The 27,906-nt window shown below is 41.1% G+C and overlaps 2 protein-coding genes across 3 annotated transcripts in view; one reads left to right on the top strand and one right to left on the bottom strand.

Moving 5' to 3' along the window:
- Nucleotides 1–1,414: 1,414 nt before the first annotated feature.
- On the bottom strand, nucleotides 1,415–20,941 carry tmem64 (transmembrane protein 64). The gene is made up of 3 exons (XM_012868624.3): nucleotides 19,574–20,941; nucleotides 6,501–6,656; nucleotides 1,415–5,155 (listed from the first exon to the last, which is right to left on the bottom strand). Exons 1-3 carry the CDS (start codon nucleotides 20,276–20,278, stop codon nucleotides 4,961–4,963), a joined length of 1,056 nt encoding a protein of 351 aa, XP_012724078.2. The 5' UTR covers nucleotides 20,279–20,941; the 3' UTR covers nucleotides 1,415–4,960.
- A 2,392-nt stretch (nucleotides 20,942–23,333) lies between these two features.
- Nucleotides 23,334–27,906, top strand: part of necab1 (N-terminal EF-hand calcium binding protein 1) — a 62,143-nt gene continuing 57,570 nt past the window's right edge. The window contains exons 1-2 of one of the 2 annotated variants that reach the window (XM_036145165.1): nucleotides 23,334–23,491; nucleotides 26,293–26,317. In XM_036145165.1, coding sequence (XP_036001058.1) covers nucleotides 23,405–23,491; nucleotides 26,293–26,317 — 112 coding nt within the window. In that variant the 5' untranslated portion in view covers nucleotides 23,334–23,404. The remainder of the gene's footprint in view (nucleotides 23,492–26,292; nucleotides 26,318–27,906) is intronic. The other variant, XM_036145164.1, reaches the window with a different exon arrangement.

Below are 27,906 nucleotides of genomic sequence, written 5' to 3'. Positions count from 1 at the left end.
TGAGGAAATATGGAAGTCAAAAATGTTGAAATTGAATGGTCTCGCCCAAGAAAAGAGTCACCCCGCAGGCTACCAATGTGATAAGGATGCAACCAGGACCAACGCAAGTGGCAGTTACTTACACACAGGACATGAAGTCTTCTTTTCAGCTTTTCATACCAGATTCCATCCAGAAAATGATTCTTGTTTTTGAAGAGAGGTGGAAGGAAATGGGCCAAACCCATTTACATGCCTACTTCAGGGTTCTTATCCTTGCTTGAGTTTCTGGGTCTAAAGTCAAGCCTTACAAGTTTGCATACATGGGTGACACAACCCTGGTATCCTATGTGCCAAATGAGGAGGATTCCAGAGGAGAATGCTGCCCTATCCACCCAATCTGCAGAACCAGAATCTGCAGAGCCTGAAGTAAGTGTGTGATGCTGTTCCAGTACATGTTTGGCAACAAGAAGAATCAGTGCAAAGTGTGGAAGATGGACAGAAAAAAAACAACATAGATGCATCAAGTGCAAAAAGTATATCTGCAACACACACAGTAAAATTCTGCCCCTCGTGTGTTGGGCAGGCCATTGGCTAAAGGTCATGGGGCTGATGTGTGTTCTTGACTGATAGATCTACTCTGTGTTCATATAGCTTGTGTTGTGCACCTGAATGGGTTAAATTTCTGAGTTCAAAAAACTAAAAGTCACTAGTCTTGGAAAAACCTTGCTTCACGTGTGAATTTGTTTCCATTCAAATCATGATTTTATTATAATTAATTTGCTTTATTATGCTTTAAATAACCAAATATTTAGTTTATACAACTTGAAATTGGGTTGAAGTAGGATTTGTTAAGTATTTTTACACAAAAGTGTTTGATTGTGAGGCATTAAAAAGCACAAAATGCAACGGGTCCACCAGACCCACAAACACTGGCTGTGTAACAACAATATGAACACCACACAAGGGTTAAGTAGGATTTAAACTAGTTGAGTGCTGTAACAGAGAGGTTGACCCAGTTTTCCAGGCGTTCTAACAGAATGCAGTGATCGACAGTATCACAGTATCTGAGGTCCAATAGTACCAGCACTGTGGTTCTTCCACAGCCTGCATTTATATGGATTTCTACAAAATAACCAATAAAATAACTATAAAATAACCATTTCACTTTCTGAAATGATTGGCAAAAAGTATTGCACTTTTATGCAATATTCTAATTGTGTGAGAAGTACTAGTATGCAATTATTTCAAATAGAAGTTTCAAAGATAAAAAGAAAATCTGATTGATATTTAGGCTTTTAGCCCTCTTTAGCCCCAATAAGTTGAACTGTGTGTTTAAATATAAGATAAAGAGAATTTAAGGTCAACTTCTGGTCTGCTTAAGTCCCGATATCAGTGTAGCACGCAATAAAAAGCAACAACAAAACAACAACAAATGTAACAAGTCTGTCAAGTTTTATTTTGTCTTTCATAAATAACACTGAACAAGCTTTGTACAGTGATAAATAATATTTATACACTGTAAAAGTCTGTATTAAAAAATACAGCATATGTGTAATGCACTTGATACAAATGGGGAAGTATTGCATTTCATAGCACCAAACCGGACCCTCGTCTCGTTTCGTTAATCACCCAGCTGCTCTCCAGAACAGCTCAGGTGTGCAGAGTCAGGTCCTCTGTGGTTCTCTATGAAATACACTTCCGTCAGGAATCAGTTGTTGCATAACTAGATCTAAAGTTAAGTAGAGCCCAGCTAGGAAGAACCAACATTTCTACCCAAAAACCCCGTCCCACCATCCCAAATGTGTTAAAGTCCCAGCTGGTAGACTGCATATGATAAATCTTCCACCTCTCGTTTCTTGAATCACATTATCGTTTTGGGAGAACAACACGTTTTCGCCATGCTTTTCAAACGGAACGTTGTGAAAATGAAAGAAAGTATCCTCCTGGGTCTCCTTAAGCGCTCCAGACTGAGGTTGAAGATGTTCGTGCGACAGCAGTGAGACGTCAATCAACTTTAGTTTCAGGGACTCTCCGAGCAAAGTGCTACAAACTCTCACATTTTCGTTTCGCGGCCTCAACAGAACCTCAGAGGCAGCAGGAGGTAAAAGGCAGGTTGAACACAAACATGTCAAATAGAGGTCCGACTACCAACTCAGACGCAACGATTCAAACATCTTCAACAGCAGGGCTGAACCGGATTCCAGACACTTGGCTCGACATATTAGATACATCTTTATTTTTTTTGTCCCTTTTTGTTATTTTATTTGTTTGTTTTTTTTGTTCTTTTTGCTTTTTACTCTGAATATTATTGCTAAATTCAAACAGGAAGGGGCAATTGAAAGTAAAAACTTAACAAAAAGGGGGGAAAATAACAGCTTATCAAGAGGACTGACGGCGTGGAATGTTTCCGGACAAACATCGATTCTGGATTCCAGCAGAAAGTTTGTAGAAAAACTAAATTAAAATAAAATAAAAACAGAAGAGGAAAAACAAAAAAACAAACCCAAAACCAAACAAGATCAACCAGGATTACAAAACAGGTGTCCTGGTAAAACAAGATGGGAATTTTAGATAGAAGCCCTTATTGTTCCTCGACCAGACTTTGTCCGAGGAGCAGCATCGTTAAGAGATGTAAAAACGAAACCTAAACGTAGCGTCACATTCATCGCCTGGTGTCCACGTTGTGTTTGATTGTCAGCTTCTGAGACTTGTGACCAACCAAACCCCTTCCAGGTTAAACGACACCTTTCTGAAAATATTGTTAGTCGGTTTCGGCGGACTGTGCAAAGAAATCTACAGCAACGAGAAGCTTGGTTCATCAATGACAAAGTAGCAAAATAAAGTTAAGTCGGTGGTTTTACTCATTTACGGCACAGAAAAATAATCTATTTTATCTTAATTTCATTCTTTAGAAACCGAAAAGGAGACGCCGACTCCGGTTTGGGTTACTCTGCACGCATTAAGTTGTTTGGTTTCAGCACTGAATACGACATTCATGCCCCTTCGTTAATCTTTCGTCACATATTGCACTGATCTGTGATCAAACAAAAAACTATTTACAGCTTACGTGCAGCTTGAGAAAGTTCAAATACCTGCTAAAAGTTCATCTAAGTGTTTTAAGGTAAAAGCTAAACTCCAGTATAGATCCGTTAAACACAGAGGGGATATTTCAAGTGTTTCTTTTAATGTCGGTGGTTAGAGCTTACGGCTAATGAAAATGCAAAGTTTATTTTCTCAATTAACTAGAATATTAAATAAGTCCCTTAAAAAACTTTTTTTTTTTTAAACAAAAGGAAAGCCACGTCCTGCACAGCTGCAGGGAAGAATACCGAGTTGTCAGTCATCGTCATTCTGCACAAGGAGGAGAAGCCTAAGCTGTCTATCCAAGCATCATTAAAGGAAAGTTTAGTGGAAGTAGGCTGAGGGGATTGTGCAGCAAAGCCCATTGTACAGTTTAAAAGAGTATTTTAAATATAGTAATATCAGCTTACCAAAAGGTTTGCCCATGCACTGTAAAGTATATGGACTGAATACTCGGTTGTGGTTCCTTTTGCACGGGTTACTTTGTCAACCACAGGTAAATCAGCCCGCGGCTCTGCTGAGGTGGGGAGGGTTTATTTTCCTCTCATCTGCATTGCTGGATTTGATCCATAAAGACCGGTGACTCTGCAGCTATTAATCCAAGTACCGGTCAGTTTGACAGTGTGAGCAGGAGTCAAGTCCTGCTGGAAAATGAAATCCATCACATGTTTTCCTTCCACTCGACTTTCCAAGAATATGCTTGGATGGAGTCCTGTGTGATGAGCCGGCCTCCTTAATAATGACCTATTTATGCCAGGAGTCTTCTGTAAGTTTGTATAGACGATAACAAGGCAACATCATAACATTTCTGTATTGAAAAATCCTTATTAATTCCATAAATTTTCTTGGAAACAGAATTTGGAGTAAGCCATTATTTTCCGATTTAACAGGAATAAACACTTTAAAATATTTCCCTCTGCGTGGAATGGAAATGAAATGTTTCAAATAAAAAAAATTCATTACTGCAATAAAGGATGTTTTTGAAGTTTTTCTAATGACACTTTTACCCTTAAACTCAGTCTTAAAAAATGTCAATCAAACAAAGATGTGAGATGAAATCCTGGGATTTTCCAGGAAAATCTGACAATAATTCAACGCAGGGATCCTTTCCTGGCTTTATACTTCACTTAAGCTTCTTGGGGATGAAGCATTCCTGAGTGTCCTGCTGCAGAAGCTGCTCTTCTTCCTGCAGCTCTGCACAAACTGATCTCAGAAAAGCCAAGCGACTCAGCCGGGGCGCAATAAGCCAGCAGAAAGAGCTCGGAGACTTTTCAAAACGAGGGCACTTAAAAATAAAAAAAATAAAAACAACGCAAAGCAAATGAGCTAAAAGTATTATTAATGCCCTTATTATTACACGGTCATTGAGCACTGGGTGAAGACAAAGTCACTTAAAATGAAACAAAAGCAGAACCGTATGAAGTAAAGCTGCATAGGTCGGCAACAGAAAATCAATTTCTTGGTTCTCTAGAAAGCGGCAAATTGCACATTCATAACGACGCCACCAGGCGGCGGGTGCCTAGCTTTGTTTCACGTCTCCTCTGATATTTCCGACAGTCGCCGTTTCATTGACATCTCCCGTAACAGCGGATACTAAGAGGTACCTTAGCGAGTCGAGCAAATAAAAAGGTCCTAAGATGATATACCAACAGAGGATTTTCACAGCACCGTCTTTATTAAAGGGTGCGTGGTCCCAACATCTCTACAACAGAAACTACGGAAACAAAAGACACTTTCCGGGTTGTCGCCCGAATGTGACGCTGTCATGACGGAGAAATGGTAAACTTTGCCAGCGGTACGCTCCGGGCTCCAGAACTCAGCGGGCTCCCCTTTAAGCTGTGCAGTCCTAAAAGTCGACTCCTCTGGTCCTCGGAGCTGCAACCCGCGTTCACGTCGACCGTCACACCACGTTGATGCAGCTGCTGCCGCCGCCGGCTGTCGCCCTCTTGCTGCAGTACGAGAAGCCGCTGTGATTGGTGGAGGAGCCGTTCATGTGCGACGACTTCAGCTCCATCTGGCAGGCAGCGATGGCAGCGTTCAGCTCAACCTGAGCTCTGTGGACCACGTAGAACATCAGGCCAATACTGATGATGATCTGTGGAGATAAGCAGCGCCACAACAGCTCATTTTACGTTTGCAGGGGCTTTAAGTTCACGTATGACCCAAAGTGTGCCACTAGGGGTCGCTGTCGTGTTAAAGGATTTATGGATTTAAGGCAGAAGCAGGCAGTCTGGGGTAAAGCGTGTAAAACGTAAACAACAAATAGCTTTCATAAGTTAGAATAGAGTAGTCAGAAGTTTTTCTTTTTTGCTAACTTTAACCGTTAATATGCAGGACTTTTTTTCTAACAGAAGAGCTTAATATATGAACTTAATGGCACCATATCTTAAAAAGGGGACATATTGTGCTTTTCAATTCTTTTTCACACTGAAATCATTCAGTTGTGGTCTATATAAAGTGGAACTGCAACATTTTGGTCTAAATTCCTCGTTAATTTACCGCCACGTTCCCCCTTTTCCCCCCCTTGTCCTAAAGTGCGTTTTGGTGCCGTCTCTTTAAATCTAAAGGAGGCCCTTCAAGGTCACAGAGCGCTCCACTCCATCCTGCTCGGCCATTTTTTTGTAGTATGCTGGGGGACGGTGTAATGAGCAATCAATGATTTATTCACTTGTAACTTCGACATCCTTTGCTCCAAGAAATAAAAATGGCAGATTAGTGAAATCAATGAGGCGGAAGTCCGTGACCTCGTTTAGCAGCTCTGCAGCAAATATTCTGACATAATTGTTCAAAAAAATTTAATTAGAGAAAACCGAACAGCTTGAAAAGTATGGCCCAAAAAGAATATAAAGATATCTACGCAGCTTGTAGAGACTACATTAACTTTTTCTGCATTCTTAGACTCTAAGTGCATAACAAAATGCATTTAAGGGCTTAAAAATATGTCTCCTTTTATTTAAAAAACAAAGAACAAAAATACATTTTATTGCTTTAAGAGGAATTGAATTATATTTTCTTTTTCGCCTATTTCTTTTACTCATAAAATAAGCTTAGGTAATTTTTTTAAATCAAAATAAACCCTGGAATACACAATCCTTAAAATAATTGTTAGCTGCAGCCCTTGTCCGGACCACAAGCTGCTATTAAAGCGAAGGTGTGACCCTTCATCTTCAACAGAGAGAACTCCTGTCTATCTAGCTGGAGGCCAGGAACACGTGTCGCCCGTTTTTCTCCGAGCGTATTAATAAACCAAAGAGCAAAGTGATCATTACTAATCAAGCTCCTTTGTTTGCTAAAAAAGCCGTTTATACAGACATGTTGCAGAGTCACGCTGCTAACGCGCCGCTACCGTTTCAGAGGACAGAACCCTGCAGACGAAGCTGAACTATGCACAGATTCTTTCTGCCCAAATGCTAACAGAGTTGACATTTCCAGCGTCTCACCTGCAGGCTGAACACAAAGTAGCCGCTGATGCTCTGCTCGGCGATGACGTCCTCCATGGTGCGCAGGGTGGTGCCCAGGTAGGAGTTGAGGAGCTGCGTGGGCAACAGGCCCACCGAGGAGGCCACCAGGTAGTTTGGCAAGGACACATCTGTGATCTAAAAGCAGAAACAGAGACTTTACCACTCTAAAGAAATGCCACTACATCACTTTAGATTAGGCTTTCCGGCAGCAAACGCTCTGGGCGGCTTTGGTGTGAAACGACATGACTGGTCAGGAAAGCACCTCGTGCCTCATGCTACGTATGGTGGAGGGTCTGTGATGCTTTGGGACTATATTTTTCTTCCCAAGCCTCAAAGAAGTTGTTGGAGTGGACGGCAGCATGAAAACCTCGAGATACCAGGACAATTAAAACAATCTGGCAGGTTGTACAAAGTATTAACAGCTGCCTGTCAGTGGCAGACTTGTGTCTTTTCTTGGCAAAACACTGTTTTAAACAGTACTTTTGCTAAAAGAAAAAAAAGGGCTAAAAGATTATATAACACTGGAGATGTCTTTTTTTTAATATGGAGCATTTATTCTTTGAGACATTTAGAAAAACACATTAAGTCAGTTTGCTTGAAGACCTTGTTTTTTTTTTTTTAAGGGAAGTAAGGAGAGTCGATTCTGTCCCCAATTAAATGTTAACCTCTATTAGAACTAGGGCTGGACAATAAGGCCAAAACCTTTTATCACGGTATATTTATTAATTTTGGTTGATACAATACAATTATATCGATATGAAGAAAAATAAAAGCCTTAGAAAGACTATCAAGAATGCCCACAACAGATGCCTGCACAAACCGATGAGAATTATTTTATCATGTTTATAAAACTCCTCAAATATAACACTTTGGAAATATTAGCTTTAAAAAATATAAACACATAAAATTAGCTAAAAGCCAGAACGACGGTCAGTGAGAAATGCTGTAATCACAGACTGTAATGTATGCTGAAATATTGGAAATGTCATATCACCTTTTCTGGATGACGCCAAATCGCGATATATACTGATATTGAATTATCGTCCACCCCTAAACAGAACATATAATAATATACAAACAGTTGGTATAGGGTTAGCTGAATAGTCAGCAGGATTACAGTAGGAAACAAGATAACATGTTGAGAATTCAATCTGTTCCTTCCTGTGTTACAGCAATAAAAGGCAGAACTCAGAAGATTATCTGCTCATTTTTTGCTTCATTCATATGAATAAAGCGCAAAACTATGTTCTTTCAGGGTTGTCACGATATCCTGATTTTTGTCACAATAAGAAAAATCAGATCTTGGTTATCTTAGCAAACTGACTCCGACAACAATGAGGTGCAACTAGCATGTTTTAAACCCGGATCCTGCCCGGTGTCTCATTTCGGCGCCTATATATAAACAAAAGTCTGCGTTTGTGCGACCCTTGATCCCTCGATTAAGTGATGACACACAGCGCAGCGTGACAGCGGGGGCTGAGTGTGGATGTGACCTTGGCTCTGCGTGCACTTTGTCCCGGCTGTGGCTGATAGCGGCGTGCCGGGCGAGGCCCCGACGCCACGCAGCCGCTGCCAAAACGTTATCAGGGCTCCAAAATGCAAACGCTGGATCCACCAAAGTGTCTCCACGTAAAAGTTAATCTTAAACCATCCCTTTACGAAACCACCTAATGAAAAGGAGTTCCTGCTGATTCCTCATGGGGAACTTCCAGACCTTTCCTGATGTACCCTTCCACAGTTCTTAGTTGTTTATGTGAATTTAAAATATAAAATAGTGAAGGTCGCTATCAATGAAGGACTTATGACATATATTTCAAGAGTGGATGAGTTTTAAATATCCTGGAAAGAATTACAAACTAGAGGGAAGCAAGCAAGGAGGCAAAGAAGGTTGCACAGAGGGACAGAAGAAGCAACTAGTACACAAGGAAGGAAAGAAGGACACACAAAAGGATGAAGAAAAGGACACAAGGAGAAAAGAAATGACAGAACAAGGAAAGGATACGATTAAAGAAAGGATTGAGGGGAAAAAAGGACGCAAGTAAAGAAAGGCACAATAAAGGAAGGGAAGGAAGAAAGCAAAGAAGGTTACACGGAAGGACATAAGGAAAGAAGGAAGTAGTACACAAGGAAGGAAAGGAAACACGAAAGGATGAACAAATGGATGACAAATGGAGAGAAAAAGGACACAGGAAGAAAAGAAAAAAAGGAATATGAAAAGGATAGAATCAAAGAATTAAGGAAAAAAGGATGCTGATTAAGAAGGAGACAAGGAAGGACTCAAGGAAGAAAGCAGGGAGCGAAGGAGACAAAGATGGAGGGAAAGCAGGAAGAACACAACATTTATTCAGATGTGATTGAGAATAAAGTCTGGAAACGCCATTATTTTACATAATTTAAGAATATTATACCCGTAAAATACTGAAATTAATTTCCACAATTTCAGTTTTTCCACTTTTCCAGACAGCGTAAGAATCGTGCATACTGAGCGTTCCTGACTATGTGTGACACATCCAAGCCATAACGTGTTTAAAAAAAGAAAGGGGAAAAAAAAAGAAAGAAAAAAAAGCACTTTCAGCAGAAACCTAGAAGAAAAGAAAAACACGACCATGCCTGACTTTTAAAGTGCCTCTCGCTGTCAGGCGTCTTGCATACGCGCAGCTGTCAGGGCATTCATCCAGGGGTGGGCCCCGCTCTGCTGGTATTTATATAACCGTGCAGACAATTCCCACTGAAACTCCTGCTTGATTCTCTACATCAAGATGATCTGCAAATCTGAGCAACCCAAAAAAAAAAAAAAAACACCAAACAAACAAAACGAGGGGGGAAAAAAAAAAGCGCCTGACCTGATTCATTCAGATAAGCAGCTGCGCAGGTCTGGCTCCGTGCTGGTGAGCAACGCTGTAAAGTAGGCTGATCTTAACCGCGCAGAAACATTTCAGCAGCTGCAGCGCTGACTGCCTGTTTGTCCACAGTCTAGACACTACATATATTCCCCACGTGTCCGCCTGCACACAGGAGTCTATAAATTAAAACCACTGCTGTCCCGCTTCCTTTATTAGCTCACAACAACGGCGCGGGAACGCTCCGGGTAATAAAGCGCGCCTAAACCGGGGCGAATTTGTCCACCGTGTCCTCGCACGCGTTCATTTTCCCTGAGCTATGCTGTGTTTTTTTTTTTTTTTTTGCCAACTGCTGCAGTCTCCTAGTCGTTTTAGGTTACCAGCTATAATGTGGCACCGTCTAGTTCAGCAGAAAGGAGCAGCGGGCACGCTGAAAGGTAGCCCCGCTCGCAGAAAGTGCTTACCAAGGACAGAGCAGACGAGACAGACGAGACAGAAGTCCACCGTGTGTCTGAAACGCTGCCACTCGCCGCCGCATGCTGTTGAGCGTATGATTGTTGGGATACGCGGTGGGCAGCCCAGCCCGGTAATGAGCCTCCTGGTGGGATAAATTACAGCAAGACAGCCAGACTCTGAGGAAGGTCCTAAACCCCTGTGGACCGGAAAGGTGAAAATACTGCCGAGAAAGCAGGTGGAGAAAGGGGGATTCGTCTTATTAACCTTCATCTAGCAGGACCCGGCAGTAGTCCCTGGTGAAAGCTTGACTGTGACATTAGTTCACACAGCCGAGTTGTTTTGTGAAGCGATAACGGTCCGGTTAGTTCTTCAGTGCATCCTTACCGCCGTCCTAGTTACTGGTTTATTACAAGTCCAAGCTAAAGCAGGCATTTATACTGGGCCACACACAGACCTGTCTGACTTCTTCATAGCCCCCGGACACTGTAAACATCTAAAGATTTCTTGAACTAAAAGCACAATATTGGAAAATCAGTAAATAATATCACGTGAGAAGAAACTTTATCATCTTTCTTCCTCTGGACCATTACAGAGTTTCCTCTCTCCTAGACTTCTTGATGGTAAATGCATTGCTTTCTTAACGCGTCTAGTGAACAATCAGCGTTCTGTCCCATTAGCTGCATTGATTCCATTTGGTACTAAGTAGGCCTGAAACAAATAATCTAAATAATGGTCAACTTATTTAGTAATCGAATCGTTAACTGGAGTCTACAGACTCTAAAACATCTTATTTGCTGAAAGAACAACACACTCAGAGTTAGGGCTGTGCATAAAAATCGATAAAACATTAATATCTAAAATTTTAAAAAACGATTCAATATCGTTATTCTGGATTTCTATATTAATATACATCCCAACCCCTAGGGGGTGTTATTACAGCGCGCCATTACTGTTCACAGCGAGGAAGAGTAAGTGAGACGAATTTGCGGAATGGCCGACAGAATTTTAGAGGCGCCTTCGTCCCTAAAAATCAGACGTTTAGGTACATTTTTGGTTTCTATGATACGTTAAATGCATTGAACCAAATGGACTTTGTTTTCCTGTTAATATATCAAATTATAATTATTGATATATCATTATATTTATGTTCAATAAATTGAACATAAATATTATATTTTGCTGGTTTTGTTGATTGAATAACTTTGAGCATTAATTTGAAAGTAATAAATATCGATATTGGAGTCAAATCAAATCAAGCTGAGCGATATATTGAGAATCGTATCGAATCGGCTCATCCTAGAAGATACCAGCTATAGTAATTTAGCCAGGACTGTACATTCAAGATGAAAACCCTTCTTTGTCTGTAAGTATGCTCTATCCAGAACTTCTGAAGTGGCAGAGTTTAAGCTTCACCTGCTCTGTAACAAAAAAAAAGGACAAGGACTTATTGTTTGATTATTAATCAGGTAATCAAAAAATACTACACAGATTAAACAATTTGCAAAATAAATCCTAGTTATATTGTCTATTGTTTAGTCGCAGACATGGAAGGATGGATGGATGGATATAGACCTCAGTTATTACTCCATTATTAAATCTTGTCAGCATTAATCTCAGTTTGTTTACGTTTCTGCCATTACCAACGCATTTAAAATGCACAACAATTGTTTTTAACATCAAGACATGTTTATGGAGGTATGTTAGTTTATGTAGGGTTTCTCTTTTTTAGACCAATCAATTAATTGAAAAAATATCAATAGATTAATCGATTACTAAAAAAAAAATCGATAGCCGCAGCCCTAGTAAAAAAGCAAAAAACACTCCCCAACAGAAACCGACACCAGAGCACGTGCTAACGTTGAGCTGGGTCTCTTTGCTGGATTCGAGCCACTGACAGAGCGGCCGTTAGACTTTTATTCATCGGCTACATTTATACCGTGTCAAACAACGCTATACTTTATCATGATTACATACACAGGTTATTTAGCGAGGAAACAAATTCAGTGGCTTGAGAGCCAGCAGCAGAGCGGATGCTCTCGGTTCCTGTTGCGTGCGTCACCATGGAAATTTGGATTTGGTGGCCGCGCGTCTCGCTTGCAACAAAGGTAATGAAAGAAATAACGAAATATTAGGAAGGTTCTCAGCCTTTGAGAATCACATAGAAAGTACTCCTGGCCTAATGCTTCAGCGTTTAGCTGTGACTTGTTCCTGGACGAAACCACAGCCAGACATGCTACTGCTACGGTCTTTGTCCCCCTCTGTAAGGAGCTTTTGGCATCCAGCTGATACACGCTGATAATGAACCGGCCGGAGATTGCTTCCCACTTAGAGGTTATTGTTTCATCCCACTGTCGCCACATGCTTCTGAGGCTGACGGCCTGCTGGAGAGTCAACGACTTGATGCAGTCGTCTGAGTGTCCTTAAACAGATTCAATGATCCCCTTTGATTGGACTGTATTATATTTTTTGATTGATCGATCTATAAAATAAATTGGATCTGAACCTGATCATACGACTGAATGTCAGTGGAATGAATCATATCAGTTTGAAGCTAGTTTGGACCAAGGTTCAGCCAATTTAGCCGCACATTGGCGCTTTTTATCCTACAAAGTGCCTTTAGATCACATTATTGAGATATACTCAGAACAAGCTGAGTTTCATGACAGGCTGATGCCATTAGGATTTTTTTTTTTTTTTTTTTTTTTAAAAAGGCGCCCAGTTGTGACAAGCAGCAACCGATCAGAAGAAAAGATCAGAAACCAGAAATGCAAGGTGACACACAACCAAAGTGCGGTCCACATTTAGGGTGTCTCCCACAACAAGCGGCGCAATAAGATCGTCTCCGAAATTTCCCAAAACAAACCGACTTGGAAGCAGATTAATAATGCAGGCCACGGTGACAGAATCAGAGCGACGCGGCGCAGAACGTCTGTCTCTTTAAAAACACCTCGCCAGCACCTCTGCAGAGCCAGACGCCGGCGTGAATGCCGCGTCCAAGGTTAAAGCGTCACACGGCTTGACTCTGACACGAGAGGGCCGAATCGACCTTTGGACACAGCGACCCGGGGAGTGTTGCAACCGCTCAGCCTGAACGTGGAAACCAGAAAGAAAAAGAATAAATCACATGGCATTTTGGCCACTCAGGCATGACAAAGCCATCTGCTCGTCTTCTGTGATACAAAACTGTGCCAGCGTTGCCGATGAAATCTTAAATTGGAAAACAGATCATTCAGATTTTATTTTATTTTTGTTTGTTTTTTTGCCACTATGGGTTTTAGCTCACCGGTCATCTCTAATGTCACGGAGCAAATCGCTGAAATGCGAGATGCTTGTCAAAGATTTCCCAGAAGCACAAGAGCAGTTCCAGCTCAAACAGCTTGCAGGTTGATGCCTGCAGGTTAGGATGACCTCACGTCAAACTGAAGCTGGACATGTCTAGCGTCCGAGTCCGTAACCGTGAAGCAGGGACCTCGTTTAATTTAATGGAAACAGGGACAGAAAAGATGTCGATATTTATTTCTGGTGCAGTGGTATTCTCCCCCCCCCCCCCTTACGCTTATATTTTATTTCAAACCACTGCCATCCTCAAAAAAACAAACAACAAAAAATGTAAAAACCTTAAGAGCCAAATCGTAACATCGATACATTCCTGATTTTAGGATGGGCCGTAAAAAAAAAAAAAACACTCCTAGGCTGGTGAGTGTGTGCAACCTTGGGCTAAAACCAAGAGTAAAATATAATCTAAATTAAGTAGAAGATATTTCCAAGAAAACAATCATCCTGAAAGCTGTGCTTCCTTCTGCAACCTGCAATTACAGCTCCTGCAGAAACAGACGTAATCTTTCTCCCCCCCCACCCAAACAACCACCCACCCACCCTCGCCGATTCCTTTGCGCTGTAAGCTATAAATGACTTTCAAGCTCACCAATTTGCATCCATGTTTGAATGTCGCGTGTCAGGCTGGTTGACTGCTGGTGTTTATAGATTTCATTACTTCATAAAACCCACAGTGGAACCTTTATATAGTGTTTGGACCACGCATCAAGCTCAAATCAGGCGTTCAAACTTTAGAGAAACCCTAAGTTTGCCATTAAGAACGTTTTTTTTGGGACAGATCAATCAACCTCATAAAAAATAAATAAATAAATAAATAAATGAAAAGATAGATGTCAGCATCCACCGAGCTGTTTCATGACCTCAACTGGTAGCTACCTATTTGACTTGGCTGAAATGTGAAACGCGCACACGTCAGTAATTCAGGTGAAGTGACATTTCTGGAAAAAGGCGACCCGACTGAAACCATGGTACATACAGCTTACCACAAGAGATGCTCAGATATCAAACTGATCATGTTCTCCAGAAACTAACTCACTGAGCTTGAGCCATTTTCTTAAGAGGCATGGCTGCAGACAAGGAAATCGCATAAAGCCGGGCACACTTTTAAGATTTGTATCTTTAAAATAACAATGAAAAGCAAACATCATTTGCTCTAAAATGGAGAGCAAGCCTTGTTGTGTTGGTCTGCAAAAACCAAATCCTTAAAAAAAAAAAAACTACCCAGCAGTTTGTGGCTGTAACATGAGAGGAAGTGAAAAGGTTCCAGGGGTCTGAATAACACAGCAAGTCATTGTTATAGTTACATTACATAAACACTTTGTTACAACTGAAAAATTCAAAAAAAAAAAACCCTCATAAGGCTTTTTACGGTTTTGAAGGTAATCAGTAATCATAAATTATTTATACAACGTATGAAGGTCAAAGTCTCAGGTTAAGTGCATGGGGGGGCCGAGGAAAGCAATACCTTGACAATGTTCAGCTTCATCATCAACTGGATCAAATGTCTCTGCGTTGTTCAAGTTTACATGTTCAGAGAAACAGGGGCAATACGGCGAAAAGAGTTTCCTCTCTCTGGGGGGATGCCCTTATATTTTCAGCTAATAGACTCCTGTTTGCCTTGAGCAGGAGAGCGACATGAAAACGACTTGAGTTCGCGGGCCGCCGTTATTTGCACTTAAAATACTAGTAGCTCTTCCTGACTCGGTTCTGGCAGGACATTATTTCCCCTGAGTGTCAGCGGGCCGAGCAATAAATAAATAAATTCCATCGCTGACTCTGTTTAACAGATTGAACAGACAGAACCGAGCAGGGGGCTGGTTTCCAAAATCAAGGTGTACCAAGGTTATAAAAACGTTAGTTTCAAATCCACCACATCAAATATTTTCTAATGGCGTCTCTGTGGTTTAAAGCAACGACACACCGATAAGGACTCGGAGGACAATTTCTGATCTCGGGGTGTTTGTAAAGCGCTGAATTTTTGCCACTTCTGTTGTTTTCTTTAAGAACGGTTACATGAGAAGTGGGGGGTTGTAAGAAAATCGATTTTCCAAAACTGGGGTGTCAAATGCGCTTTGGTTGAACCTCACCCTTAAACTGGAGCATCTATGGGGAGAAATTGGGCATAACAATACAATCAGTGCTAAAACACCACCAATGACACTAAAATAAACCCCCAGCCCATTTCAGACTGTTTCAACACAAGCTGCTTATTATGTAAATACTACATGCTACATTTGTCCAACATATTTTTATTGCAAGAATGTTTATTCTATAAGTTTCTCTAATTTTTCTTCGAAGAGTCAAAAAGGGTGTTAGATATTTAATACTTTTTATTTCTTCCAAGGGGATGCTTATACCTCGTTTTTCTGTAAGTGTATTTAATTTGGGTCTGCCTCTTATCATTCCAAGTGTCTCCCCGAAACAATAAAGACTCTTTATTCTTGAAAAGTTGATTTAGAGCCCTGCTCCTCTCTCCCAGACAGCACCTTCACTCAGACCTTGCCAGCAAATTAAAACTTAGAGCTTAATCAACAAATTATTGCCATCAGAATGAAACTGTATTAAGAGGATTGGTTGATGATCCATAATCCGACCAGCGTCCATCTAAACAATTGTTTCCGATTAACTCGTGAACTTACGGCGCCTGCATGTGGTGGATGGAGCCGCAGCGCTGTGCAGGTCAGGACGTTTTGGGATGATCGTAATTTCCTCTCGCTCTCTCAGGAGTTCTCCACCATCTCAGAACCTGGTGCGGGTCCATTCGGTGCGCTCAGAACAGTCAGCACCAACACACCTCCGCGCTTCTTCTTGTTTCTTTCCACATGAAGAAGTACTAAACCTCTACGGTTGTTTGACGGAAATTTCACAACTCTGCCAAAGTCAGAGAGTTTCTACTCGAAATAAAGCTTGGTGCAGGTAAACGCACGTAAAGACCGGACTATTTGATTTTAAGCCTGTATAAACTGTGTATTCGTAATATTTTCATTGCTTTTCATTTTAAACACATTTTAGTCACATCAGTTGCGTGTGTAAACAAGCTCCTGTCATCGACCAGCTAACAAGCTAACGGCCTCATTAGATGAGCAATCAGACAGACGTTCAGGCGGCGCCCTGAAGCACCCTCATCAATGACTCCATGTTGTTTTTGCTCCTGTATCGTCACTGTGGAGCTCACATGTCAAATCTGACATGTTACTCATTTTTTGGTTTTGTGAAGCACAAAGTGCTCCCTATCTTTTGAGGGCTTAGTTCAAGCCGTCCAAATATTGACCACATGGATGTTTGTTTTTTTACCAATAGATATCCTTATTCTCCTTCTATTAAACTAGAAGAAGCCAACTTTTCAAAAGCTAGACGCCAAACGCTATTCCCAATACATTATTATTTTTTCCCCCTTTGGGATTGATCGTATTTAGAGTATTTCCACAGACCCTTTCATAATTTCCGACCACCAAGCCCATTTATAGAACACACTGCAACTATGGAGTAGCGAATTTCCGGTGGGGGTGGTCATGCCCACACATGGTGGCATGGAGAAGCATCACTGCTACTTTTCAGCCGTTGCCTGTTTACCTGCTCGACACGTGGAGACGTCACGCGTTCTGAACGTCTGACGGACCACCCACTAACATTTTCATCTAGTCTCGTCATCGAAGAATCTCTCTCTCTCGTAGTGTTTTAGTCAGAAATGTTTATCTCGTCGTCGTTGACGGAAACAACGGTGCGCTGCAGGTCCACTAGACGGCACTCGTCCCATGTGAGAATGTTGATTTCAATCATTAGGAAACCAGAGACTCGTTAACATCCCCGACTTTTGTTACCCTATGAAGAGCAAAAGCACAAAAATCTACACTATTCTGTGCTACAAGCACTTCAAATCTACAACTAAATTTAATAGGTTTTTATTTTTTCTTCACAACCAATAAATGTTGTGGAAAATACTTCTAACTCTAATAACCAGTGTGTCACCTTATTTTCACAGCAATACCAATAAGTCTTCCTTTTCTATTGCATAATAGTAATTTGATCCTGTTACATATTTTCTTCCAACAAATCTTGCCATTAACTATTGCGTAATCGTTGCTTTTTAAATTGAGGTTATCCTGCTGTGGGAATCTCAGACGTGCCCAAACCTGGCGAAACCAAAAGCAGTTTGTGAGATAATGATCTCTGTTATTCCTCAAAGGTATCTAGGTCAGATCAGTCCAGGTTTGATCAGTCTATTTTTTTTTTTATGTTTTATCTTTTCTCAATCTAAGGTGGTCCTAAAGTCAACAAAGTGAAATATGAGAAGTTAGAGCAATTTTTAAAGAAAACTAAGGATGAATTTTTGTAGTTGGACAAAATGACTTTATATTAGAAACCCCTAAAGGATTTACCAAGCTTATTTCTTATTATGAATATAAACAATTAAGTACTGTGATTTTATGCTTTCTGTATGTTTGTTAATGTATGAGGGTTAGGGTTAAGTCCAGTCAAAGATTTACTTAGCTTATTCCTTTGATACTGTAGTGTTTTTCTTTACCTATGTAATAAATATTTCCCTCTGTTATTATTTCTGTTCATGTACTTGAGCACTTTGAATAGTCTTGTTGTTGAAAAGTGCTTGATAAATAAACTTGCCTTTCCTTGCCTGTATCGTTTTTTTTTTTTTTACAAACAAACAAATACATATCTTGCACTGTGTTTTACAGAATCTCTGCTCAGCGTACAAGAATCAGGTTCAGATTCATTTTAAAACTTTGAGGCAAGTTGGATACTCCAGGTCAAATACTAGCTCCAGCGTTGTTAGCTAGCTCCAGCGTTGTTAGCTAGCCCCAGCGCTGTTAGCTAGCTCTAGCGCATGGCCGTCTTATTTTCTTACAGGGCTTAAGGTCGCTTTATGCTTGACGCACGTATGTTCCGCGCAGACATGCGGACACAACGTCTGCGGCATTTACGCTCCGTGCGGCTCTACCTCTGAAGTTGCGCTGTTCTCTTAGACTCTAGGGGGCAGCGTTGCGCCCCTACGCCCAGCGTATTACACCCCACAACACGCAGAAGTAGAAAACACAGTTGTTTCCGACATTTAGGCCCCTTACATTCTTCCAAGAGCAAAGGCGATTTCTGTCCAGGAACTGTAGGTGATGTATGTGATGGACGGTTGTACTGAAACTGTAATTTCGATTACAATGCAAATTGTAGTTGACAAAAAAGATTGACTGATTGAATAGGGCTTGGGCGTCATGACGTATTACTTTGTGTGGCCGCCATGTTGAATGCCCCGCCGCCGCTACTCAGACTACTGCCTATGACTACCGCGTACTGTACTCCCTCTCTCACCCATGTTTTAATTTGATTAATTTTACCTTAACTTGATTTCAACCATGGTAAACCGTTGCTGTGTTGTGGGCTGTAACAGCGCAACACATGATCGCCATGGGAAAAACATAGAAAATGGGTTAACTTTCCACCGCTTTCCTACCTGGAGGCGGAACCACGGAGAACGCACATTACATGCTTTAAAAGTACATTACATGCGTGAGTGGTTGTTAGCGCTAACGGTTAGCAGGTGCCAGAGCCCGTCTGAGCACAGCTGACCTTTGTACGGATTACTGTGTTCCCACTGCTTGCTGGCTTTATGATCTGCAGCTCCTGAACCCATCCATTCGTAAACTGCACATGAGACTCCAAGGATTTGTAGCTTTGGAACTTGTCTATAGGATGTCTATAGTATAGGTGCTCACACCGCAAACAAAGTAGCCGAAGACGTCTGATATGCAAAACAGTGGCAACAAGTGGTCGTCGGCGCTCCATAATAATGCTGATTTTGTCAACATACCGGTCCCTGGCTTCTCTATTTAATGTGTCCCGGTAAATTTCAGATCCTTTTCGGGATTTTTACATATTTTTTCTATCTATTCTTTCTCAACTCTACTTCTACGTCTCTTCGTTCAACAACGTTATGTCAGAGGTATTTTAACGTTGCGTTGCCATCAACATGGCCGCCACGTCCCACAATGCAACACGGATCCCAAGCCCTATTGTTAACAAGTTGTTGATCACGGTGATCTTTTTGGGCCGAATCATAAAGACGTCTATGTTTACGAACCTCTGGACAGAAGGAGCACTTGCTCGTCTGTGTAGTTAGAAATTTCCACATGTGCGTGGAGCGGGAAACTTTTGGCGCAGGGGCGTGGAAGCCAAAATTACGACACTTAGCCACGCGGACCTCGCGGGTGCGTCAATAATAAAGCAACCTTTACACCAGGCGCAGAACTTCTTGTTGACTGGAGCAGTCTATACGGGTTGGAGCAGGAGGCCTTGTCGCCCACTGGAAGGTTGACGCCCTGGGCAGTGAGCCTCAGTGCCCACAACAAAGACCACCACTGAAAACACGAAGGAGGGGGAAAAGCGACGGCTGACGTTTTTAATACTCACCGAAAAAACTGCATTTTGGAGTCCGAACGGTATGGGGGTGAGTCTTGCTAAGGCCACGATTTTGAGTCCGCTCCCTCCTTCCACTACTCGTATAACAGCGCTGAGCTGGTCGCTGTTCCCGACTTTGTTCAGCACCCAGTCAGACAGCAGCCGCTTACACACCAGGTGCGCCACGAAGGTCCCGATCAAAACGCCCACCATGACCAGTCCCATGCCCAGCACGAAGCCGTACAGGTAGCCCGCCGCCACGTTCAGAACAATGTACCCCCATCCGCACGGAAAGGAAACGACGATCAACCCAACTATGAAGAGCATGGCTCCCACGAAGCTGTCCAGGCTCTCCACCCAGAGCAGGAGGTCCTTGAGGTACTGCCGCACCAGCCCGACCGACGAGAAGCACACGGCGGTCAGGATGCAGGCCAGCAGGGCGCTCTTGAAGCAGAAGGTGGTGATGCAGCATGGGTGTCTGAACTCCCCGCTGCTGCTGAAGGGGGGCCCCGCTGCGTCGGCGATGACATCGGGGTCCCCATCCGACTTCCCGGCCCCGACGCTCCTCTCTTCAAACGCGCCGCATATCAGGATGTCTATTTTCTCGCAGTCCTCCGCGGCGGTCCTCTGCAGCCAGCGGTTCAGCTGGATCTGCGTCTTGCCCAGTCCGTGCTTCACAAGCTTGGTGAAGAGCTGCACGGTCGTGGCCCCTGACATGTTGTACCCCCACCCCGCCCCTCAAAATCGCCTCTGGGGACCAGCAGCGGTGGGGCTCGGGTGACCCGGAGACAGCTGGGATGGTGGCCGGATAGCCAGCCTAGAAAGTTTTCCCGATGACGAGATCCGCGGTGGTACCACACAGCTGCGCGGCTCCCACGCCAACTGCCATTACACGGAGCGACAGCTCCGCCGGCGCTTATCTCGGGTAAACTAGCTGCGGGATATGCCAGTCCAGCGACTTTAAAAAGCAAGTTTTGCTGCGTCTGTGTCTGACGCTCGCCATGTTCAGAGTCGTCCTCCCTCGGCTCCGAGCGAAATCGAGTCAGTGGGCAGAACAAAAGAAGCTGGGCGAACTTTTAATACTTCACCAGTTTTCCCCGAGCCGCCAGCCAACGGACAGGCACAAATCACTGCGGGGCTAACTTGCTGCCGCCGTTAGCTAACCACATAAAGTCCGACGTTTGCATTTCAGAGATTAAACCACAGGGGCCTCACTCTCAGCGACAACAAAAACGAGACATAAAAAGACCGTTTTTCCTCTCCGCTGCATTCTGGCGAGTCGCTTGTTTGTCCTGTCTCCTTCTCTGCGCGACGGATGCTGCTGTCGCTGTTACAGTTATTCATACCGACCAATGTTTGTGTCCCAGAATGCCAAGTGACCGTAAGCCATTCTGGACCAACCACAAAGCTGCAACCGGTATCGCGATAGTTCGCGGAGTAACAGCACAAGTCAAACGTTTTCAGAGACTCCATAATTTAGGATGCGTCAGCTCGTCCGCCATATTGTGATGGGCAAGGTTATCACGTATGCATTGAAACTGAAGTTTTCGAAATAAAGGACCCAGGTTAAGGGTTGGATGTAAAAACCTTAATGTTATTTTTGAGATGTACAAGTATTATTATTATTATTATTATTATTATTATTATTATTATTATTATTATTATTATTATTAGGCCCGAACAGCGAAAGCACCACGAAAGCCTATTGTAATTATTATTGTTATTATTTTTTAAGAGTTCAATCTGCTTTTTTAGGAAAATTGAATAAACATGGAGATTGTGAATAATCCGAACCAATCCAATTGAATTTGTTTTAGTTCTAATGGATAAACTGTATTTATTGCATTTCATATACAGTTTGAAAAACAAAAAAAGCCTCGTGTTGCTAATGCCTCACAGTATTACATTACAACAGTACAACAGGCCACATATAGTTTACACATACTTAAACTCCTTGAACGCTGCCTTGTCTCACATCGTACAAATAGTATGCCACTCACAAGATGGCTACGGCACAATAGCACGGCAAGCAACTATGTATTTATATGTTAAAAAACTTCTACGCACCAAGCGTTTTTCATCTGCAACACCGCGTCAAATTCAACGTACTGGCGTGCTGTTGTGGGACGTTAGGAAGGCTGTCCGAAAGCAAAGGCACGCAAACCTAAATTAATTGAAGCAACTTCGTGAAAATAAAATAAAAAGTTCCTCAAAGTTGCTCTAGTCTGGATGATGTGAGAGACTGATCATGTCATGCAGAAACGTTATTTGGATTTAACACCGTCGCCAAAGGTGGTCGCAAAAGTGACTGGAAAAATCTTGATGTCTGTTTTTATTTTTACTTTTATCTGTATTTTTTTTCTTTAAGCTCGATTTGATTTAATTTCATAAACTTCTGTGTCGACTGAATTGGCTAAATTGTGAAAAACATGTTAGTAATTCCACAGTGTTGATGCTTGGGCTGTCAGTTTGAGTTTTACATGAAATCTAACTAAGCAAACAGTTTTTAAAGCAGTGCTGCGTGTTGCGTACTACGCAACACAATTTGAATACTCATTTACCTGAATGAGGCTGGATGCCAGCACACTGTGGGACTCTATTTATCCTTTGCATACATTTAAAATTTAGAGTGAAGCTATGCACACAATGAGCCTCTGTATCCTTAAAATGATGTATGTATTCCTAAAATATAAGAAAAAGTTTGTGATTATAAGCTTGATATAAATGTCATTATATAATATCTGCCCTCTTTTGTCTGAAGACGTATTAATGTACTGTATTTAGCGATGGCTCCTTCGTGTATTTCCAGATCTATCCACCAGATGGAAGTGTTGCTCAGTTTTCCCCAGGCAGCTGCCGCTTCTTTCAACAGCAGATTATAAAAGAAAACCTACACCCAAGTCTCACTGAGTGAAAATATTACATAAACACATTTACATCTCCCTTGCACTTCTCTCCAAATTACCCTATTTTTCCTTTAAGCATAGTTTAAAAACAATGTTGTTGACTCAAAGTTTGCAAGCTCACCAGAAATATCAGTCTTAATTATTAAAATTAAAAAAAAGAAAAGAAAAGAAAAGACAGTGTCTTGAAGCAGATTTAAATAGAAACAGGAGATGCTACTATTGGGAAAATGAAAGCATAAGGCGTTTTGAGTTAGACTCACCTCAAACTTGCACTTGAAAAAAATAAAAAAATAAAATTCAAATATCTAAGAACGCTCTAACCTCCAAGCAGAGTTGACCTCTTCTGAGGTCTTTGTGCCCTGCACAAAGACCTTGCTATATATAGCAACCCTGTCTTGACATATTTGTGTTGCTCGTAGAGCTGCATGTCCCACACATTTTCTTTGCCACATCATTTGCTGTTTCCAGAGTAGTATCAGTGACTCCGGATTTATTTTATGGGGTTGTTAATTAAAATTTATGAGCTTGTGTGCAGTGATATTAAAGTTTAAAACTGAGTAAAAAAAGGCTCTTACTTTCCTTCATCTTAGAATCGAGTCAGAGAAACGCAGCAGGAACCATTTCAAAGTAAAAGCATCACACACGACAAAGGTGTTTGAATGATTAATACGTTGGGGGGTGGGGGGAGGGAGTCCTAATTTCCTTAATGCTAATTTCCAACATGATATCTGTGGCTTATGATGGGACCAAAGCCCACAACGACAGAAGTTGTTGTTTTAACAGAATTAACTAGACGTGATTGTGTCAGGAAACTGTGTCTGCTTTTTTGTTCTGACTTCACAGCAGCTTTATTTTTCAGTTGTGGCAGTAATCAGTGAAAAGAGGCACAGGCAGACACATTCCCCCGCAGTTTACATCTGAAGCAGCACTGAGGAGGATGGATTGTTCAGAGGAGCTTCAGTCTGTGTCCGAGGAGCCCTGCGCTCAGATGGAGCTAAAGAAGGGAATGTCCATCTTCATTGACGTGAGTATCCATTTCATTCACTAGGTGCAACTAAAAGCTCACACTTCAGAATGAATCACATCTGATTTTGATCTTTGACTTAAGTGCAACAACTTCAAAAGGTGCAGCAGTTTTCTCTGCTTGCTCGCTGCATAAAACAGCTACTTTTATTTATGGGGTTGGAGAGACTAAACCAAATAAAAGTTTTTCAGTATTGTTTATTATCAAATGAGGGAATTTGACTCGATTTATCATGCAATTGAAAGGATTTCAACCAACACAATAGCGTTCATAAACAACCACTAATGTTCTACATTTACATAAATACTTCCTTCTGCCACGCATTTACTGCTTTTTAATTGTTTTGTATTTAGTTTGATCTTTTTTCTGATCATTTCTAGTTCTGATTATCTATATATTTATTGGTTTTGTGTTGTAATTTAAAACACAACATACATTGTCATTGATCCGTATGTTTATTGTGTTAAAATAATAATAATAATTACGATAATAATATAGGAATATTATAATATATTTATGAAAAATATCAACAGTAATACTGAATATTACTATAATACAATTAACAACTATTCCTTATTTTTGTTTTCATATTTTGAAATGTTTCACCATGTTAAGAAAAAAATTTAAAAAAGAGATATTTTCCTTAGTAAACAAGATCAATTATTGTTTTATATCAGTATTAATAACAATAATAACAAATGTAGTTATATAACATCTAATGTTCATTAAGTCTTGTTATTATTAAATCTAAATTAAAGCCATCAATACATTAATCACTTTAAAGTGAACAAGATTTGTAGATTACAGTCAGGGAATCTACGGAGCACATGCTCATGATGAGAAATTAAATATTGAAATCACATAGTGTATGCTGATAAAAGCAGGAAATCATCTCACGGGAGCTTCCACCTCTCCGTTCAAGCCTCCTGCCCTTCATCCGTCAGCTCAATATTCACAGATTCTTCCTCTCATTCCTCCATGCTTTGATTCACCTGCGGTGCCTCTTAGAAAAAGCCTGCCTGCTTCCTTTGGTGTTTGCAGGGAACGCTGTGTGTCGATGCAAATAGCTACAAGTTATTTTGGGTGCAAAGCAGCATTTCAGATGTGTCATATAGTGTCAAACAGTAGAGAGACCAGGGAGGAAAATAGAGCTTTGCTTTAAGGGGCGGGGGGGGGGGGGGGCTGGCAGCCAGATTCAGGAAGATTTCAACCCTCAGCCTGAGCTGATCCGTTTGGCACAAAATCAGACAACAATCTCCGACTACAGGTTTAAAAATAATGTTTTTTTATTCAAGTGCCGTGGTTGCTTCGGTGGAGATGACTCACGTTTGAAAATGGTTTCAATTTAGAGGAAGAAAATGACTTATTCTTTTATTTATGGTTTTACTTATGACAAAAATGAAATAAAATCCAGCGATATCCACGTGACGAGTGACAAAATGCTAGAGGTTTCATGAAAAACATTTTTCAAGTGCTATTCTCCAACATAAGACACGGAGAAACACGAAGTATCCCTTATTGTAGATCCTGTCCTTTTTGTTTTTTTGCAGATTAATACTTTGTGTCTTTGACAATACCTCAAAAACTATTCACGCCTCGTGAATTTCTTTACATTTTGTCACATTTCAGCCCCCAAACGCACTAGGATATTACGCGGTCGACCGACTCAAATTACTGCATCACTGGAAAATATCTCTCATCTGTTTTCAGACGATAGAGTGGAACAGGGCTTCATGAGATGTCCAAAGTTTGGGATGTTTTATGCTGTAACCCTGCTCGAAATCTCTCCTCAGCTACATCCTGACCTGTCTGCCGTGCTCCTTGGTCTTCTTGGTGCTGTTTGTTCACTAATACGTACCTTTATACTGAAGTTAAATTACACACAAGTCACCTCTATTCACCTATAAAGTGACTTTTTCAGGGCAGTTGATGCCACTGGATTTCATTTAGAGGTAACCAACTAAAGGGGGCTAAATACAAATAAATGTATGCCGCACTTTTCAGATTTTTGTATAAATTATTTTGTGTTGTCTATCAAATAAAAAGCATTTTATAGTTGTGTTGTGACAAAATGTGAAAAGTTCAAGAAGCAAGAATCCTAAATTGCAAGTCTTTTTAAATTTTTTTTTATCAGTTTAGTACATAAATTCTTAGTATGCCTAAACATTTTTGTTTTCCCCCTTTTTAGGGATAAACAACTAAATACATAATTTATTTCGCTGGGAGCATCAGCATGAGATCTTTTAACTAAAGAAAATGTACGTGTAGTAATTAATTTGATTAGATTTTTGAAGTGATTTTGACCATGTGTTACTTTACTGCCATACAGAGAGTTAGAGATTAAACTGGTATCTGACCGAGAAACAGCAGCAGGGAAAAGGAGGGAAAAAAAAGGAAATCAGAACACAGAAAGAGGCAGAAGACAGACAGAATCAATCAATGTTTCAATCTGAGCTCTTTGTGTGGCATGTGTAGACTTCTCCTGCCGCGGTCTAATGCAAATGCCTACAAGTGGGACTCTGACGTGGAATAAAAGTGGGCAAAGCTATTTTCAGAGTGGCTGTCTGAGCAGTTTGAAGCTGATGTGGTCATTGCCAGCCTCTCTTTCATCTCCCGTGGACTCTGGGACAGCGCGATCAATAATTCAACGACATGCCACTTTTGCAAGCGTGATCGATGATCTCCACTTCTCACGCACTTACACACACATCTACTCTAACTTTGATGAAGTGTCACCTTTTTTAAAAAAAAAAAAAAAAAAATTGTTGACATCCTGCTTTTCACTCTCTCTCTGGTTGCAGATTCTGCGACGGGCCGATAAAAACGGTACGTATCCATGAAATCAAACGCATCCACACAGATATGCATCAACTTTTAAATCCCTTGCTTTATTCTCGAGTGCAAAAAAAAAACAAAAACACAAACACAAACAATTTCTGAATGAAAGTCCAATCATCACTCTCCTCCGACACTGTTTCCATGGAAACAGGAAACTGACCCCCTGTCACGGTTACGGTTCTGTTTCAGAGCACCGATAAAGAGAAACATCAGAAAATTTTGTATAATTTAGAGAGACTTTTACCCCGGTGGTCCTGAAGGCTATAGCTACTTGTGAATTCAAGGAGGCATTTGTTGTGATCTTTCATGTTTTACATGACTGACTCATAACCTATCCGAAAAAAAATACAGCATGGCCTCTTTTCAAAGATAACAAAGAGCAGCAGGCGAAAGCCTCAAAACCAACAACTGACATAATATCTGCCCTCACGCAAAAGTATTGTTGTTTTTTTATTTGATTCATAAAATCAAGCTGAGAGATTCCTTTGAAAACGTTTATAAATGTTAGCAGGAAAATACCCACTGCAATCCAACAGCTTTGTGGCACATTTTAATTGATAACACGTCAAGATCTTTCAAATTTGGTAAAACTGGATTGAGATCATGCAAGGTTTCTGAAAATCATTTTTTTTGCCTAAATAATATCGAAGGGAGCTAGTTTTATCATCTTGTTAACACGATCACGGTAGTTGTGTGTCAGCTGTAGGGTTTAAAAAAAAAGTGAATGAACCTTAGATATGATAATGTGGTTTCCTTTTTTTGAGATAAATGTGATCGGCGAGCTGAATGCCAAAACAAGCCTGAAAAATGGGGGAGAGAATGACGTTTACCCCTGTGTTGCGTCACCTCATCTTTTACCCATCAGTAGGACCAATTGCCGACTGTTTTTCATCAACTGGATGGCTGCATATGTTGCTGCATGAGCCGTCTCTATAATTCTGCTTTGATGGCGCCTTTATAGTTGTGCAAATGTTGCCCATGCTCTGTGGACTAATGCAGCCTGCGATCACTGGAGAGGCTGGCTTTTGGATTGCGCATTGAAAACAAGCCAGATGCTCTCTCTCTCTTCTTTTTTTTTTTTTTGCCTGCCTGGAGGCACAGCATTCATCGTTTCCAAAGAGAACTTAAGATTTTTGTTTGTAAGACCAGAGGCCGATTTTCCACTTCACCTCCATTAACCTGAAAAAAGGCCCCGTAGAGTTCGGATGAGCTTCTGGATCTTTTTTGACTCTTGTGTATAGGCATTTTTTAACATCATATATACAGTCGTGTGGCAAAAAAAAAAAATAGGGTACCCTGTGATACTCTGTGGTATAGCAGGCAAAGTCTGCATCTTTAATGCGCTTGTTCAAATCCCAGTTGTGTCATCTTCTTTTTTTTTTTATATAAGATGTAATGACACAAATATTATTATGGATTAGAAATGCGTTTGGGAATCCCCACATTTATTTCCGCTTAAAATAGCTTAAATTGCAGATATCAGCGTCACATTAGGGGGATCCAAACTTTGTTTCTCAGAATTAGCGACTTTCCCTGTTTAAGCTTCAGACAATTGGTTTGAGTAGAATATCAAGTCA

Source organism: Fundulus heteroclitus, chromosome 13, assembly GCF_011125445.2.
Source record: "Fundulus heteroclitus isolate FHET01 chromosome 13, MU-UCD_Fhet_4.1, whole genome shotgun sequence".
NCBI classification, from domain to species: Eukaryota; Metazoa; Chordata; class Actinopteri; order Cyprinodontiformes; family Fundulidae; genus Fundulus; species Fundulus heteroclitus.
The sequence above is the reverse complement of the archived record's forward strand: the minus strand, read 5'-3'. Positions and strand labels throughout refer to the sequence as shown.

What these genes read in the sequence shown, in the direction of transcription:
- tmem64 (XM_012868624.3), bottom strand. Translation starts at nt 20,278, where the DNA reads ATGTCAGGGGCCACGACCGTGCAGCTCTTCACCAAGCTTGTGAAGCAC. An exon ending in TCCAAAATGCAGTTTTTTCG is followed by an intron (nt 6,657 to 19,573) that starts GTGAGTATTAAA and finishes TTCTGCTTTTAG; the next exon opens with ATCACAGATGTGTCCTTGCC. An exon ending in ACTTTGTGTTCAGCCTGCAG is followed by an intron (nt 5,156 to 6,500) that starts GTGAGACGCTGG and finishes TTATCTCCACAG; the next exon opens with ATCATCATCAGTATTGGCCT.